The sequence below is a fragment of the Taeniopygia guttata genome, chromosome 4, assembly GCF_048771995.1.
Source record: "Taeniopygia guttata chromosome 4, bTaeGut7.mat, whole genome shotgun sequence".
NCBI classification, from domain to species: Eukaryota; Metazoa; Chordata; class Aves; order Passeriformes; family Estrildidae; genus Taeniopygia; species Taeniopygia guttata.
The window spans coordinates 43,503,369-43,518,292 of record NC_133028.1 but is presented as its reverse complement, the minus strand read 5'-3'; the positions used below and the strand labels follow the sequence as shown (position 1 = coordinate 43,518,292).

The following is a 14,924-nucleotide window of genomic DNA, read 5'->3' as shown; positions in this document are numbered from 1 at the left end:
TGAAACTAAGCATTTTTAATATTGACAAAAGGGGATATTCCAAGTTAAACTACTTTAAACCTGTAACAGACTAACCCACACATTTTTAAAGCAACTTAACTAAACATTAAGACTCTAACATGCAATTCAGTGAATTGCTTACTTAAAAAAAAAAAAAAATTAAAAATCCATTTGAGCAGAAGAGTGAAAGGAAAAAATATTTACTGCAGTTCCAGAGACCCTCATAAGAATCAGGAATGTTATGCTAAACTCAATGTGGGGAAGGAACAAGCCAGTAAAGAGCAATAATGAGGTGTTGCCTTGTGGCACGTCCTCGTTCTTTCCTGTTAATTAATACTTATTATTGTTATTGATAGAATCATGTCAATAACAGAAAAATTCTCTTGTCCTAACACAACTGAGCAAACTCTTGTTTTTAAACTCACAGATTTAGAATGCAAACACCAAGACACCCACAGTGCGCTAGCTAGTCAATGCCAGATCTCCATCCACTCTGTCTCTGGCATTGATGGACATGAATTAAAGGCTGGGCCAGCAACTTTTGCCCTTGCAGACATTCTTTCTTCTTGGTTCACAAGAATAAAAAACACCAAGGTTATCATTGATCCTGCACCTGCATTTTAGGTCCAAAGTGTATAGACTAGCCAGTGCTTCTGGGAAGCTGCTGGCCCAGCATTTGCCCTTTTCAGGGTGGCATCATCTGCCACCTCCATTCCTTCACCACCCAAATCCCACCACAAGTGCAAGTGCTGTGGGTGAAAAGGTTAAAGATTCAGAAAGGAATGACTGTCAGCAGCCACTGTACATTAGCTGAAAAGTCAAACAGCTGCTCTCCTATAATCTCCTTGCTCATGCCATACTGTACAAACAAGTATTAAACAGCTACCAACTTGATACCAACTATTAGTGAGTAGAGTGCCCAGCCAAGAATATTGAGCTATGGCTGGAGTCAGTAGTGTCTACACTGAGACTAACTATGCCAATTAATTTAGAAACACCAATTGTAAGGGCTTTTGGAGAACCACACTCACCTTGGGGGTAGTAGAGGTTCTAGCTGAGGCACTCCAGCCTGTTCTGAGTGATCCAAGTCCTACAACCATTCAAAAGAAAAAAGACATTTCTTTAAGTCTAAGGAAAATAAAAAATCTTGTTTAAATGATATAATTTTTGTATTAAATTATATCCTATGGACATGAGAAAGAAGAGTTCCTGGAGGTCTGGGAGTAAAGCAGTAAGAATTATGGTGTGATTCTGCAATTTTAAAGTGTTGTTGAACATGGAGGAAAATACGGTGGGCAGATAACCTGATTTACCACCTGAAACGCAGCTTCAATTGTGCATTAAGTATGACACAGCCCCTTCTTTCCTACTACATGGTAGTAAGGCCTTAAGACCCAATTCCAGGAGAGTCACAGATGTACAATTACACTACCTACAGGAATTTACATTATCAACTTTGATTTATTCCACGCACGGAACACTTTGAACTGGCTTAAAGGAGAAAACATGACACCAATGCAACTCACACAGGACAGCTTCTCTTGCAAACAACATTAGCTCCCATTAAAGAAGGCATCAAAATATGTTTGCTAGAGATCTAACAGACAAATCCCAGTGAATCTTGCTCTGGCAGATGAAGGCATCACTCCTCCCAGCTGCCCATGCTGGCCCTGCCAGAGATTACCCCTGTACAGGAGGTGGAGAGGAGGACATGTGCCATGTCTGAAGGGCTTGGACCACAGTGAGGGATTAACAAGTGACCACCCTTACTGCCTCCTGCTGTTCGTTTTCATCCCCGTGCCAGACAGTTCTGCCAGCTCTGTGGAACAAGCACAGCTGCTTCTGGAACAGCATCAGAAATCAGAGCGCTGAATCTGGGTTCAAAAGAACCCTTTCTGAACCAGTACTTCCAGATAGGTCTGAACAGTCTGGTTTACTTAATTAGGTGCTTGAATGTGCTTGAAACTCAAACAATTTCTGTGATTTTTCTCATCTAGAAAACACCCAGATATATTTTGACAAAATCTGACCCTTGATTGAGTTCACAAATTAATGCTGATTAAATGACCCTATTAGAAAGAAAACAACCTGCCACTCTCAGATGAGGATGTTATCCTCATATCAAAAATTTTCCTCTTCTGTGTGAAAAGGAAGAAATCTGTGCCAACTGCTGCTTATGGTCAACAATTTTTGCTATTGCTGTTTAATCACTTCCACTGACAAACAATACTAGTTTTAGAAGCACAGCTCTTGCCTTTCCAAAGATAGGATTTCAATGTTTCAGTAGATTCTATACAATCTTTAAAAAAAAAAAATCCTCTGAAGCTTATACATGCCTGTCACAATAACCTGGATGACACTGTAAAAGTTTTGGAGTTCCACTGCATAAAATGTCATTTTATGTCCTGTTTTGTAAATTATTTTTTTCAGCATTATCCAGAAAAGGTGGAACCTCTCTGAACAGCCTTTTCAATGATGACATTTTAATACCCTTTACCTTAATTGCAGAGGTAGCTACAAAGGCATTTGTTGGCAGCATCCATCTAATAAGGGCTTTTAATTTGATTTGATCTTTTACTGCCTGTGGCCTTCACAAGATTCTCTGCCATTTTTGTCATCAGAAAACTCAATATTTGTAAATTTTACTGTCATTTTCTAGTTTATTTTAATTTCATTTTGAAAATTTGTGTCAAATGTAATTTACCTACAATGCCTTCTATTACTATGTACATGCCCCGGAGCAAGGAGCAGAGCCTTAGTTCCCAAAATAGGTGGTTCTACTCAGCAGAAATAATTAGAAGGAAAGAACTGAAAAAAGGCAAGCTTCATTCTTCTACAGAAAGTTTCCTCTGCCTGCAAATTAGCACAGACACCAAGAGAAGTTGTGTGCATGAAGGTAAAAAAGTACATTTCTAACGCACAACATTGACAACGTTTCACCATATAAATCCCGCTGGACTTTGAGTCACTTTGCAATGCTTTTGCACTCAGTTGTAGAATATCATGATTCCAGATGATGAATACAGAAAATTGAAGACAGATGTGATCGAAGCTTAGTAAAATCACCACAGACTTTTTCAAAACTGACAGCAGCCTAAATTACCTAATTAATTAGAGAACAGAATTAAAAAAGAAAAGCCTTGTATTTTTGAGTAGTTGTTTTCATCTTCTGGTCCTTCAAACAACTTACTTTACAAATGCTTGAGGATCACAAGAGATCTTTTAACCAAAGCAGACAAAGCTGTAATACAGGAAAACAGTTTTAACTTACCCCTTTTTTCACTAGGTCACCACTGCTGGGTTTTCCCACTGTGATATTGGATGTGTTCCCAATAGGCTTTTCAGCAGGAAGTGGCGGAGGGCTATGTGGATTGTCATTTAAAGCTGTAAAAAAACAAAGAAAATCCCAAATTAAAGTCTAATTAATACCCTCCTCATATGGATCAACAACAGGTAAAGGAATTTACTTTTGTTTGGGGCATTTTTTGTGTGAATGCAACTTCCTCCATTAAAGCTGGAGCAGCCAAAGGGAAGAACCACTTAAAGAGTAGTGAAGGGAAAAGGGACATGAGGGGAACACTGTAACTCTGACGCTGAATACAGGAGTACTTCCTATTCTGCATAATGGATCTTCACTTTATTCTAAGGACACCAGCAAGTGATTTCAGGATTCCAGGGTTTCAGCTGCAATATTTGGTGATATAATATTAGATGAGTAGAAGAGTTTCTACCCCTTGGAATGTCAGATTCATTACTAGATACCCTGAAACGCCATCACCACATTTCTAAACTGGCTCACTTTTTTTTTTTCAGCTGTCAGCTCCTGGAATATCCTTCAGGCTGGAAAACAGCTGAGGGTTATTTCAAGCAACCCTGAAAGATCAGGAGACTTGGATGGAAGAATCTCCAGAAAGGTAAAGGCAAGAAAACAAATTATTGCCTGCTACAAAATTTAGGATGACAGAAAACAGAGATGGAAGTTCCCAGGTAGTCTTTAAGGAGAAAAACAAATTTAGGACATGGAAGAGGAAACATTACAGATCTTACTAGGGAAGAGTGATGTTGTCCTCATGCTCAATAAAGAATAGAAAACCCTTCTAAATATATGACATTTGCTTTCAATGCCTCTGTTGTTGAACCCTGGGAAGTACTTGGACAGGTTTTACCAGCATATTTACCAAATAGTTTGTCTTTATATATTGGAACCATGTCATCTATTTTACAATATGTTTGTATACTGAGAAAAATAATTTCATACAAAGAACTACAGACACTTAAGCTCTTCTCACTTCCAGCTGAACTTGGAGTTATATAAAAATATGTGTAGACAGCCTAGACATTAATAGACTGATGACCAAAAAAAAAGGAGAGATGCTATTCAAAACAGAAGAGTTGCTCATTTCATGAAACTTACTCTCAACAAAGAAACAACACATAGAAAGGAGCAGTGTTGTTTATTTTCAACACCTTTATGGCATTACTATTATGTAAAACACTGCTTAGATGTATAAAAATGTTCAATTCTTAGGAGAAGCTCACAGTTACTGTGCTGGCAGTGACCAGGCACGAGGGAAAAAAGTTCATCACTTTTCTAAGGTACTGCAATGATTGAAACACAAAACCAATATCTGGCAGTAATTCCAAAAGAATTTTTTTTATCATGTCTTACTGATAAAAAAGTATAAAATATTTATTTACCAATTCAAATCTTGCTATATACACAGATGGCCTAATTTCCTCTCCCTTACTTTTTTTTAAGGTCAGAATTAAAGGAACTAGAGGAACAAAAAAAATCCCCAAGTACTTGAAGTCAGGTGTTGTTTTTAGTGATTTCTGAGTGTAATAACTGAAGTGGAATTTTGATACTTTCTTTCTAACCACATCTCAAGAAAAATGATAGTCCTAATTGAAAACTTCACTGTAGTTCAAATTCTTAAGCAGTTCTGTCCCCTTTTTGGTAGTGCTGGCTGGGCTGTTTTTGAGGAGTTTTAAAAATTTGTGTTATTTTGTTTTGTTTGTTTATTGGGGCTTTTCAGTTTTTCCTAGTTCCTGACAGAATTTATCTCCTCAATAAACAAATGGGCAAAAGACTCCCCTGTACTGAGATTATGTGGCCCCTTTACAATGTAAATCCTACTATATCCATTTATACTTTGGCCCAGTTGTACTGTTCTCCTCTTTTAACAGGTTACATTTCTGCAGCAGCTCCTATTTGACAAAAGGCTACTCTGCTTTCTTGTAATATGCTTCTGTTCCTCCCTATCCCATTAATCTTCCAGCCACTGATTCCATAAGGCAGGCAGTCCATCACAACCTCCTGCTGTTTGTAGCCACGTACAGAACTGGCAGTCCTTTGTGGAAATTTCAATTACCACTAGAGAGCAGCAAGAGCCCAGTTACCTACAAGTTCAAAAGGGAATTCAAAAGGAAAAAAAAAAAAAAAAAAAGGAAAAGAAAAAATGTTAGGTAGTTGGTTGGTTTTTTGTTTAATTTTATTTTTTAATTGTAATCGAAATTTCCTTTATAGAGAAGAATTATGTCATAGTTTCTTTATAGTAGTTCATAAACATATTCTTCCAATTTAAAAAAACTTTTAATTTTAATCAGGTATTAACAGAACGACTTCTCCTCACTGCTTTATCTTCAGTCTTCTCTGCATTTTTAATCATTTCCACTGCATTTCTCACATATGCAGGGAAAAAGAAAACCGAGTATTTTAACAGTGGGTTGGTGATGGGGGGAGATGGGAAATAATGAGTGAAACTCCTAGGATAAATACCACCTGGCCATACAGTTACTATAAGTTGACTATACACCTACTAAATGTGGCAAAATATGATTTTGAAACATGAGTTTTAAGAGCTATCTTTTGACATTTTCCCCTAAGCTCTGAGAATCAAAAATAAAGCCAAACAGAATTCTGCAAGTATGCACTCCAGCATACAGAGACCAACGCAAAGACCTTGTGGCTCATTGATAAATTTCCACTCTGAGACGCTGTCAGTGTCATTTGTAAAGCTGTAAAGGATTAGTGGTGGCAGGTTTCAGGAACACAGTAACTCAGGAAACTATAGTCAAAACCCTGACATAAAATTGAATGCATAAGGTTTTTGAATCCCAGTTCCCACATGCCTTTTTTTTATTCCCTCAAACTGCTACCTAAACATTTTTGCTTAAATGGCCACAGATTTCAAAACTAGCAGGGATCAAGGGAACTTCTTGATTTAAACTATGAAAACTATGCTAAACATCCCAGCCAAGTTGTATTTGAAGGAAAGTTTAATGCACCAATGTTTTTCTTTAGACAAAGAAGCTTGGGAGCAGCACTAAACCTCAGCTAAGGTCAGCACCAAAGTCAGGATGGCCAAAGGTTCAGCTCCAGAATATGGTTTAGCAGACAAAACAGACTTGCTTCTGCTGCAATTGTCACCTCCAAGTTTTCCTTTCCAGCCTTTAGATCTTCCCCTTACATACAGTTTCACCTCTGATATGCATTAACTCCATCAGGTTTGAGAGAACTCAAGGGAGGGAGCCCAGTGAGGCAGTGGGCAGCAGGGAGAGTGGAAGATGACGTTCATCTACCTCTCCCTCCCACCACAGCCCTTAGGCTGGCTCCTCTGACTTGTCAAACCATACCATGGGATTCCTTTGGCAGCTGATATTAGCTACTAAACAGCAAATCAGTTAACCCCCAGCTGAAATGGTTTTCTAACACATTTCTCAGATATTTGGGAGAAGAACTTACATTTCCCAGGTTTAGCCGGGATTCGGATTACAGTGGGTTTCCGAGCTAAAGCTGGTTGAGCCGTCTGTTCCTTGGCAGGTTCATTTTTGGTAAGGAACTGAAACGGATCTAGAAGGAGGAAGAAAACCCAACATCTTTAATACTTATTTGCTGAACACAAATCTTACCAAATACTGCTTCCATTATTAAGGATATTTATATTTCTCACCCAATACAGTAATAAAAAAAACATAGTTCAAGATGATGCAACTATCATATCCAGCTCTTTGTAAGTAACAGGTCTTCTTTGTACACCTGCTTTCGTAGTTTACTTAACATAAATAAGCTCCAGGTACCTCCTGGGATTATATGAGCCACTGAACAAGAGGAACTGCATTGCTTGGTAATAAGGACCTGAAATCAGAATAGCTTTAAGGAAAGGTACAAAGCACTTGATCTAATGTACTGACATAGCTGTGAACACATTCACTGAAAAGTTTTAATCAATACAATCTTGTCAAAGCTAAACAATCAGACTGCAGCAGATAAAATACCTACTGAAACATACAAAACATTTAAATACTACTGAGTACAAAATGTCCTTGCTGTAGAAGAACTAATTCTTTTGAAGATTCTGCATAATTTTGTTGGTTGTAAACCCAGTGACATGGAGGGAACTGGTTCACACCATGGTCTGGGAGTTGGGCCTGAGCTCTGCCCCTGCCTATATCACTCATTCCTCTACAAGTCTGCCCAAGCATTCCATTGGTAAGACAGGAGCAATGTTTCCCATGCTTCATTACCTTAAACACTGGTCTCTTATTAACACACATGGGAACATAGGCACATGTAGAAGGGAGCTGTAAAAATACTAGTACATAAATAAAGACCAAATTAATGGGTTCTTTCTCAAGTACACCTTTATGTCAAAGAGCAATACTTCTTTCTTCTTAACAACTGCTACTTCTTTGTCTGACATTATCAAATTCTGCAGTAAAATGGCAATGCTTAACAGTATCATAAAAATGTACAGTAGAAACTGGAGAAGGACTCTGGGTGATAAATCTGACACATATTCATAGCCACAACAACCGAGACTGATCTCTTCTGCTGGCCTTTTCAGATGTGCAGCTCAATGAGATGTTATTTATGGAGTGTCACAGTCCAAGAGAAGAAATATGCAGGGCATCTCTTTGAATTCCTCATGACTTTAATAAAAGCATATCCTTTTCCAAAACTACTGCCACACTTCCAGACAAAGTTGGAAAAAATCTGTGTTTGATGAAACAACACTTAGTAAAAAATGTTATGTCCTATGAAGTAATGATTTCCTATGGACAATTTTGAACAACACAATCCAACCTGAGTAATTAATGATCTGTGTCTGGCAATTCACATAAGATTTAAGAAAGTCCAGAAATGGACTTTCTTAAATCTTATTTATTTATGTATTTATTTAAGTACATAAAATATAAAATATAAAAGTATTTAAATAATATAAAAAAGTATTTAAATAATATAAATATAAAAGTATTTATTTATGAACAACCTCATGCCCTCCCACATGACTCGGTGGCCACAGCTCCCCCTTCCCAGTGCATCTGCCACCAGCCCCCTCTGGCAGTGCCCTCAGCTCCTGCTGCCAGCGTGCAGCTGTCACAACAGCAGGGACAACATGCCACAGGGCCCATGCATGCTCACCCTGCTCAGATGTCCACCTCCCACCAGCCCCTTGCTCAAGGCTTTCTTCACAGGCAGATCCATCCCGTATGGGTGTGCTGTGTGGATTTGTGCCATAGCCTCTCTTAAAGCCAACCTGCCTACAGGTTCCCCAGAAGCCCACCTGGCTACCTTCAGATCACATTTTAATCAGGAATCAAGCAAATCAATTCCTTCTGTCACGCTGCTTGTACAACAGCCGGGAGTGTACACTTCAGGTACAAAGGATCATGGCAAGTCAGCAATTTCTCTACAGATAAAGGTATACAGGCTACAGTTAAAAAAAAAACTCTGTTACCATCTAGACAAAAGATGGCTCTGCCACATTGTGCCCAAAGATTTCCACTGTATCTGGAAATTAGGTACAGGCAATGCACAATGCTTTAGAATGTAAGGGTGAAATAACATTTTGTTCAAGTTATGGATTAGCACATGAGGGTAGAGGGTTTAGGTCTCTTCAGTGAAAGCTGCACCGCAGCAAGAGCTTTAGTAGAGGACTTGAAAACACAGACCACAAGTGGGGTAGAAGCACTCTGGAAGTACAGTCATTACAAGGAATCAAAATCCCATCACTGGAGCAAGCCTGTAATATTATTTTACTCTTTTATACCGCCATCTGCTAGCTACACTGCTAACACTTCAACTGCATTAAAAGACCCCGAAGATTTATCAAACCTTAACTTTTGTGCTGGTGTTTAGAGTGACTTTAAGTGCAGCTGAAAAAAAAAAGAAAACCCTGAAACTGGTTTATATTCTCTTTTGGTTATCTGGCAACTACATCAAACTTGAGGAGTGACCCTGGTTAGGCAGCAAGGCATCAAAGGTGCATTTGCCTGTAGGGAAGCTGGAGACACAGGATGAGCAGAGGACAGGTGAGCAGGACTAAATCAGGGGCTCCTTGACACAGCATGACCATAAGGAACGCACTGGCACACAGAGCACCTCTCAGGGTAAGGTTCTGAAAAGGTCAAGGAAGTTCTGCATGAAAAATGAGGAAACAATTTTCCATAGCCTCCATCTTATGAAAATATAGACACTGAGAGACCTAGTGGAAATGCTCTAAGTATCCCAAACAATCACAGTTCTGTAGTCTTGTAAATGTAAAGAAGATTTAAAATTGTAAAAAATTGCTATTTGTCAGCTGTTAATCACTGCTATGCATAGAAAGTTTTCTTGACCATTCAGCAGTTGGCAGAGGTCTCTACATCAATACATCTGACAATTTTTAAGTCTGAGAAAAGCAACTTCTAAGGCTGAGAAAATCATTTGATGAACGTTAGTTTTCCACTCATTATCTTATGTTCAATTATACTGTTGTCACCTCATAATTAGTTTAAAACTCATTACCTTGTTTGTGTTATTCCATTCTCCAGTGCTGGGCTTGCAGCAGAATTTGGCTGAGAAAATGACTCTGCTGCTTTGTGCAATGGGACTGACAACATATCAAATTTTTATGTTGTTTAACAACAATTGGGCATCATTTGATCATAATTCATGGAGGTGTGAAAACAGAATTGCTAATTTACTAATTTAAAGCTTCTCAGCTCAAGGGAATTAATCTGCAAGTAATTTTTCATAAGACATATCAACAGACCTCTATTGATTTTTTTATTAAAGTTTTGCAACTATGCTTAAAATCTGTGGCTTCCTTAGTCTCATTTTTCTAGAGCTTCTGTTTCAAAGGGTTATGTGATAACATATATTACTGTGCTTGTTGGCAGGAAAGACAAATGCAAGCTGTGTCTTCAAATAAACCATACATAATCTCCTTTCTTTAAACAGTTTTGGAGAAACAACCTTTTACCCCCCACTGACATACACCACCCTTGTTTAAAATTAAAAATGAGGTTACAGAAGAAGCAGTAGCTTTTGCCCATGCAAGAAGGACAGATGGGTATCTTCCTGAAATATTTACTGGTAGTCTCTGAGAGGTAATAAGATGGTAATGGATACCTCAGCAGCAGTAAGGGGAATCTCCAAAGAAATAGTAAGTGGAAGGCTAAAAGCCCACGATACTATCTGTTGTGAAGATGCTCAGTCCAGCGAGAAGCACGCAGTACACATGAGAACAATGGAGTACAAAGGTGTGGATACTGATATGACACTTGTCACTACAGAAGTATGCGACTGTGTCTACTTTCCAGGTTTAATTTTAAAACCTAAATCAGCTGTTAAAGGCAAAACTCCCACATGCCCTTCACACAGAGCAGTATTGTCACCAGAGCCTTTCAGGAACAGAGAACAGGAACAGACTTCATCAACAAATGGTTTTATTAAAACCTAGCCCTGTGAAAGCAGTCTGCTGTTTATGGAAGCACAATCAACCCATACTTGGGGGAAGATTCTCAACAACAGGCCCTTCCTAGTAATACAGCCAGGGAGTCAATGGAAACCTGACAGACGACACCTCAAAGAATGGGGCTCACGCTCAAGAAACACTGTGAAATGTCACAATCAAAAACTGGGTGTTCACTCAGACATTATAAATCTCAACCTATTAAAAACAATAAAGAAATGTATTAGACAGGTATGGAATTTAAATTCCAGCATCAGTGATTTTACCAATCTGCTTTCCACAGTATTTTCCATCAAGAAAATTAACAGTTCACTGTTTTCAGAAATGGATTTCTGGCACAGAGAATAACATGGTCTACACCACCTTTCACAAAATATGCAATTTTCAGCTCCCTCTGCATGGAACATTGTCATGATCTGGCAATAACTGTAACTTTTGTAACTTTTAAGAGACTGGGGAAAAAAAAAAAAGAAAAAAAGAAAAAAAAAAAAGAGAGAGAGAGAGCGCGAGAGAGAGACCATGGGATGCATGTTCTTTCAGCATCTGATCTGTGCACAACCTCAAACTAAGTTCAGGCTTCTTGGTATTGTCTTAACACTAGAAGACCAGACCAGCTCACTCAAATAAAGGAATGCAGTATCATTTGGGAGGAGACTTAGTACTGCTTCAGACATAAAACTGGAGGAGAGGCAAGCAAGTCTGCTTTGCAGAAAGAGCCTAGCCATCAGTGTGACAAAAGTGCACAAAGACAAAGAACTATATAGAGTTTTGTATTTTCTGTAAAGTATAGACAAAATCTGCCAAGACATGCCACAGAAGATTTGACTTAAATGTACTTGCTGAAATGCAAGCTGTCCTTAACTGAGCAATGAAATCTCATCCATGCAGTCAGAAAGCTGGAGAGCAGATAAAAGCTACTACTAGAATAGCAAAACTTCTTGGACTTTTGTAACACTTAATGGCAATAAAAGCATTCATGGGGTAGAAAATGACACACATACTACTTGTACATATAGAGAGATGTAGATGAACCTTCTCTGAGCTTTTTCTCTCTGGAAGTGGGGGAATGCCCACCCTTTGCACCTGTGTGTATTTAAAAGCATAACCATTTGTACACTGTTCACCTGTACTAGTGAAGGTGATGGAAATTACACTGCCTTTGGCACAAAAATACTGGGCATACCAGCATAAGCTATTACAGGAGAGTTTGGAGGTTCCTCTTCTATCACTGGTCTGGTTTGCTAATTGAAGTAAGACTAGGATAGTTTAGACTGGAAGAGCCTTCAGGAGGTCTCTGATTAAACTTCCTGCCCAGAACAGGTCAGCTGTGAGGGCATGTTGCTAGAAATTGGTTGTGTAACCTGGTTTGACTTCAAAAATTAGATGCCGGAGGGTATTTGGACACACAGTGGGTGACCAAGAAAATATACCCCCAAATTGCCCGGAAGATTAAGAAACACAGCCTTGTCCATTCTTGCCAAGTGAATGAATGATTTTTTATTGCCAAGAGATTTAAGTGCCCAGGCAAGCTAGAAATTTCCAAAGCCCAGGCAAGCTAGAAATTTCCAAAGCAGGCAACAGAAAGCAGTCAGACATACAAAATCTGTTTTTTAAATTGAAAATGTGAAGGACAAGGTAATTTATAATGTTGTTTAAAATACCTAATCTACTCTCTTGCAAGAATCTCACATGTTTTCAGAAAAAAAAAGGGTTTTTTAATAAACATTTTCTTTTAAATAAGCATTGTTTTTCTTTGACAAACTCTGTGAAGAAAGGATATCTGCATTTTAAATATTGTAACATAAACATTTAATTATCAGAGAAGACAGACCTTATTAAGAACATTATTACTTGTGTGTTCACAGCATCTATAGACCTGGAACTCAAACCAAATTAATTTGCATTTGACAACCTAAAGAGCTACTCATCTATTACGTAGCTATGATTTAAAAACCTTATTTGTTTCCTGAGCCTTCTTCTGTGCCAACTTTCAAGGTCCTTGAACGCTCCAATATATATCCACTAAGCAAGCACCTCTAGTGACTGAAGAGTTAATGGATGCTTGTTATCACTTTTCCTGGAGACTGTCAACCTTGCAGCACAGCCTACAGGACACAGCACAGCCGCCAATGTCCAACAGCAGCACGTCCTCAGGTAAAACTGTTTTTACAGGGTTTTATGCCAAAGAGCAGATTAAAATGGATGAGACAGCTCATTCTTTTCTGGGGTAATAATCTGTCAGTAAATAAAAGAGGAGACAGGTGTTTTGAAAATAACCTCAATAAGAGTCATCAGAAACACTGCTGAACCTTAAGAAAAGCTGCATTATTTTGATGCTATGTCTGAAATAATCTACCAGTTAGAAGTATTTACTTTTTTTTTTTCTTTTTTTCTTTTCCATCCTGAGGAAGCAATTAAAATCAAGCAGCTGGGCAATATCCCCACAGCAGACAAATCTGGAGTTACTCAAGCAGCAGTTTTTCTGAATTGTCTATAATGTCACACAAATGCCACCATTCATGCCACAAGAAGCAACAATACATATTAAATGAACAGCAGCGTTGCTTTAGTTGGATATTTTTTCTCAGCAGAGACAGAAATGAACCTTTACACTACGACAAAGTAGTTAGACAGACAGGTAAGACAATTAAGAAATGCAGTAGTCTCACTACTGTTGGACCTGAACGTAATGAAGATATCAAGATGAGAGCTGTCTCCTGCTGGCAAGGTAAGGCACTCTCTGAACTACTTTTCAAAGCATCTGCTTTAAATTGAGTTCTGCTATGTCAGGCACAGAGCAATCAGTGAATAATATGCTGTTCCAGAGAGAAGGAAGAAGAGAGAAGAGCTCCCCACATGTGAAAAGTAATAAAAACATTGCAGTAATATCACCTCCAAGTTTTAATTTAAATGTGTGCTCTAAATGCACCATAACCTGACCTTCTTTGTCCAACACATACATTCTCATAACTTTTAGCAAGCAGGCCCACCACATGCTTTGACATAGCAACTAATAGAAGTTATAGGTAAAATCATCGTCTTCTGAAGCTGTGAAATTTACAGTTAAACTTGCACTAGGATTTAATTCTCAAGCCTTTGTAAAAATGGATACGTGAAAATTGAGCCCCACCCGATAGATTACCAAAATGTTTAACCACCAGGAACTGCACAAATTCTTGTTGTCAGCCATAAAAGAAATGCAGAAGTAACCCAGATTATCCAAAATACTACAACTATCATCAAAGCATTAGAACCAAAAGGTGTAGAGTCCCAAACAGATGCCTTCACATTCTAAATGACTGACTTAAATAGAAATAATTTCATTAGGATACAAATGGCTTTGAACATTAGCCTTTGAGTCCAGAAGTATGGCACTTAAAACTGTTTTGGCTGATGACAAAGCAGTTCTACAGATTTGTCATTCCTGACTTCTCCCTCCTAGCACTTCCCTTGGGCCAGCATCATGAGTTGGCTGCAAGATTCTGTCAAAATTCCCTTCTGAATTTTGAAGCCTCCAAAGCTCCCATAGACTTCAACTCTCTAAGTGGACGCTGAAAACTTTAAAAGAAATCTCAGTATCCAGAATCTCTATATTCACCAGAATGATTCCCCTCTTCATACAGATTGGACAAGGATAAAATTATTGACGTTTGGATAAGGGTAAATTCACACAACTAACAGCTGAGCTGCTGGAGATGCTGTCAAACACTGAAAAAACTCACAGGATTGCTTGAGGTAAACTTGAATCATTCAGCTAGTTTTGGTAGTTGAACTACCAGTTAAACACTGACATTTAGACAGGTGACACTAAAGTGGTTTGTTGCCAGTAGTGTTGATCTTAGCACATACACAGTATTCAAATATCTTTCGCTTACTGTGCAGGTGGTAGCCTTCTGTTGGAGGAAGGTGATGTCTTACATCAGTCAACTAAACTGCTGTGGAGTCTCTGAACTTTGTTCTGCCTGTTTCACCTTTTCATTCACATGCTCACTTCAATTTCTGCCTTCTGTGCCCTCCTCATCATCCACTGAACACTTCCCTTTCCTCCTTTCACAGCAGGAGCCAGCAGCAGCAGGGGTTGATCCCTGCAGTTCTGTTTACACTGGCCTAACACAGCTGTGCTGCTCCAGACAAAATGAAGCTCTGGTAAGGCTGCAATATGCAATGTAACACTGCTCTCTGACA

The 14,924-nt window shown here is 38.6% G+C and overlaps 1 protein-coding gene across 6 annotated transcripts in view; it reads right to left on the bottom strand.

The window, feature by feature from the left end:
- The window catches only part of SH3D19 (SH3 domain containing 19), an 80,976-nt gene that overhangs the window by 13,933 nt on the left and 52,119 nt on the right, over window positions 1–14,924 (bottom strand). For 5 of the 6 annotated variants that reach the window (XM_030271528.4, XM_072928479.1, XM_072928482.1 and 2 more), the window contains 3 exons: window positions 6,746–6,853; window positions 3,272–3,384; window positions 1,032–1,090 (listed from right to left, as the gene is read on the bottom strand). In XM_030271528.4, the coding sequence (XP_030127388.4) occupies window positions 1,032–1,090; window positions 3,272–3,384; window positions 6,746–6,853 (280 nt within the window). Of the gene's footprint in view, window positions 1–1,031; window positions 1,091–3,271; window positions 3,385–6,745; window positions 6,856–14,924 lie in introns of all 6 variants that reach the window. The other variant, XM_072928480.1, reaches the window with a different exon arrangement.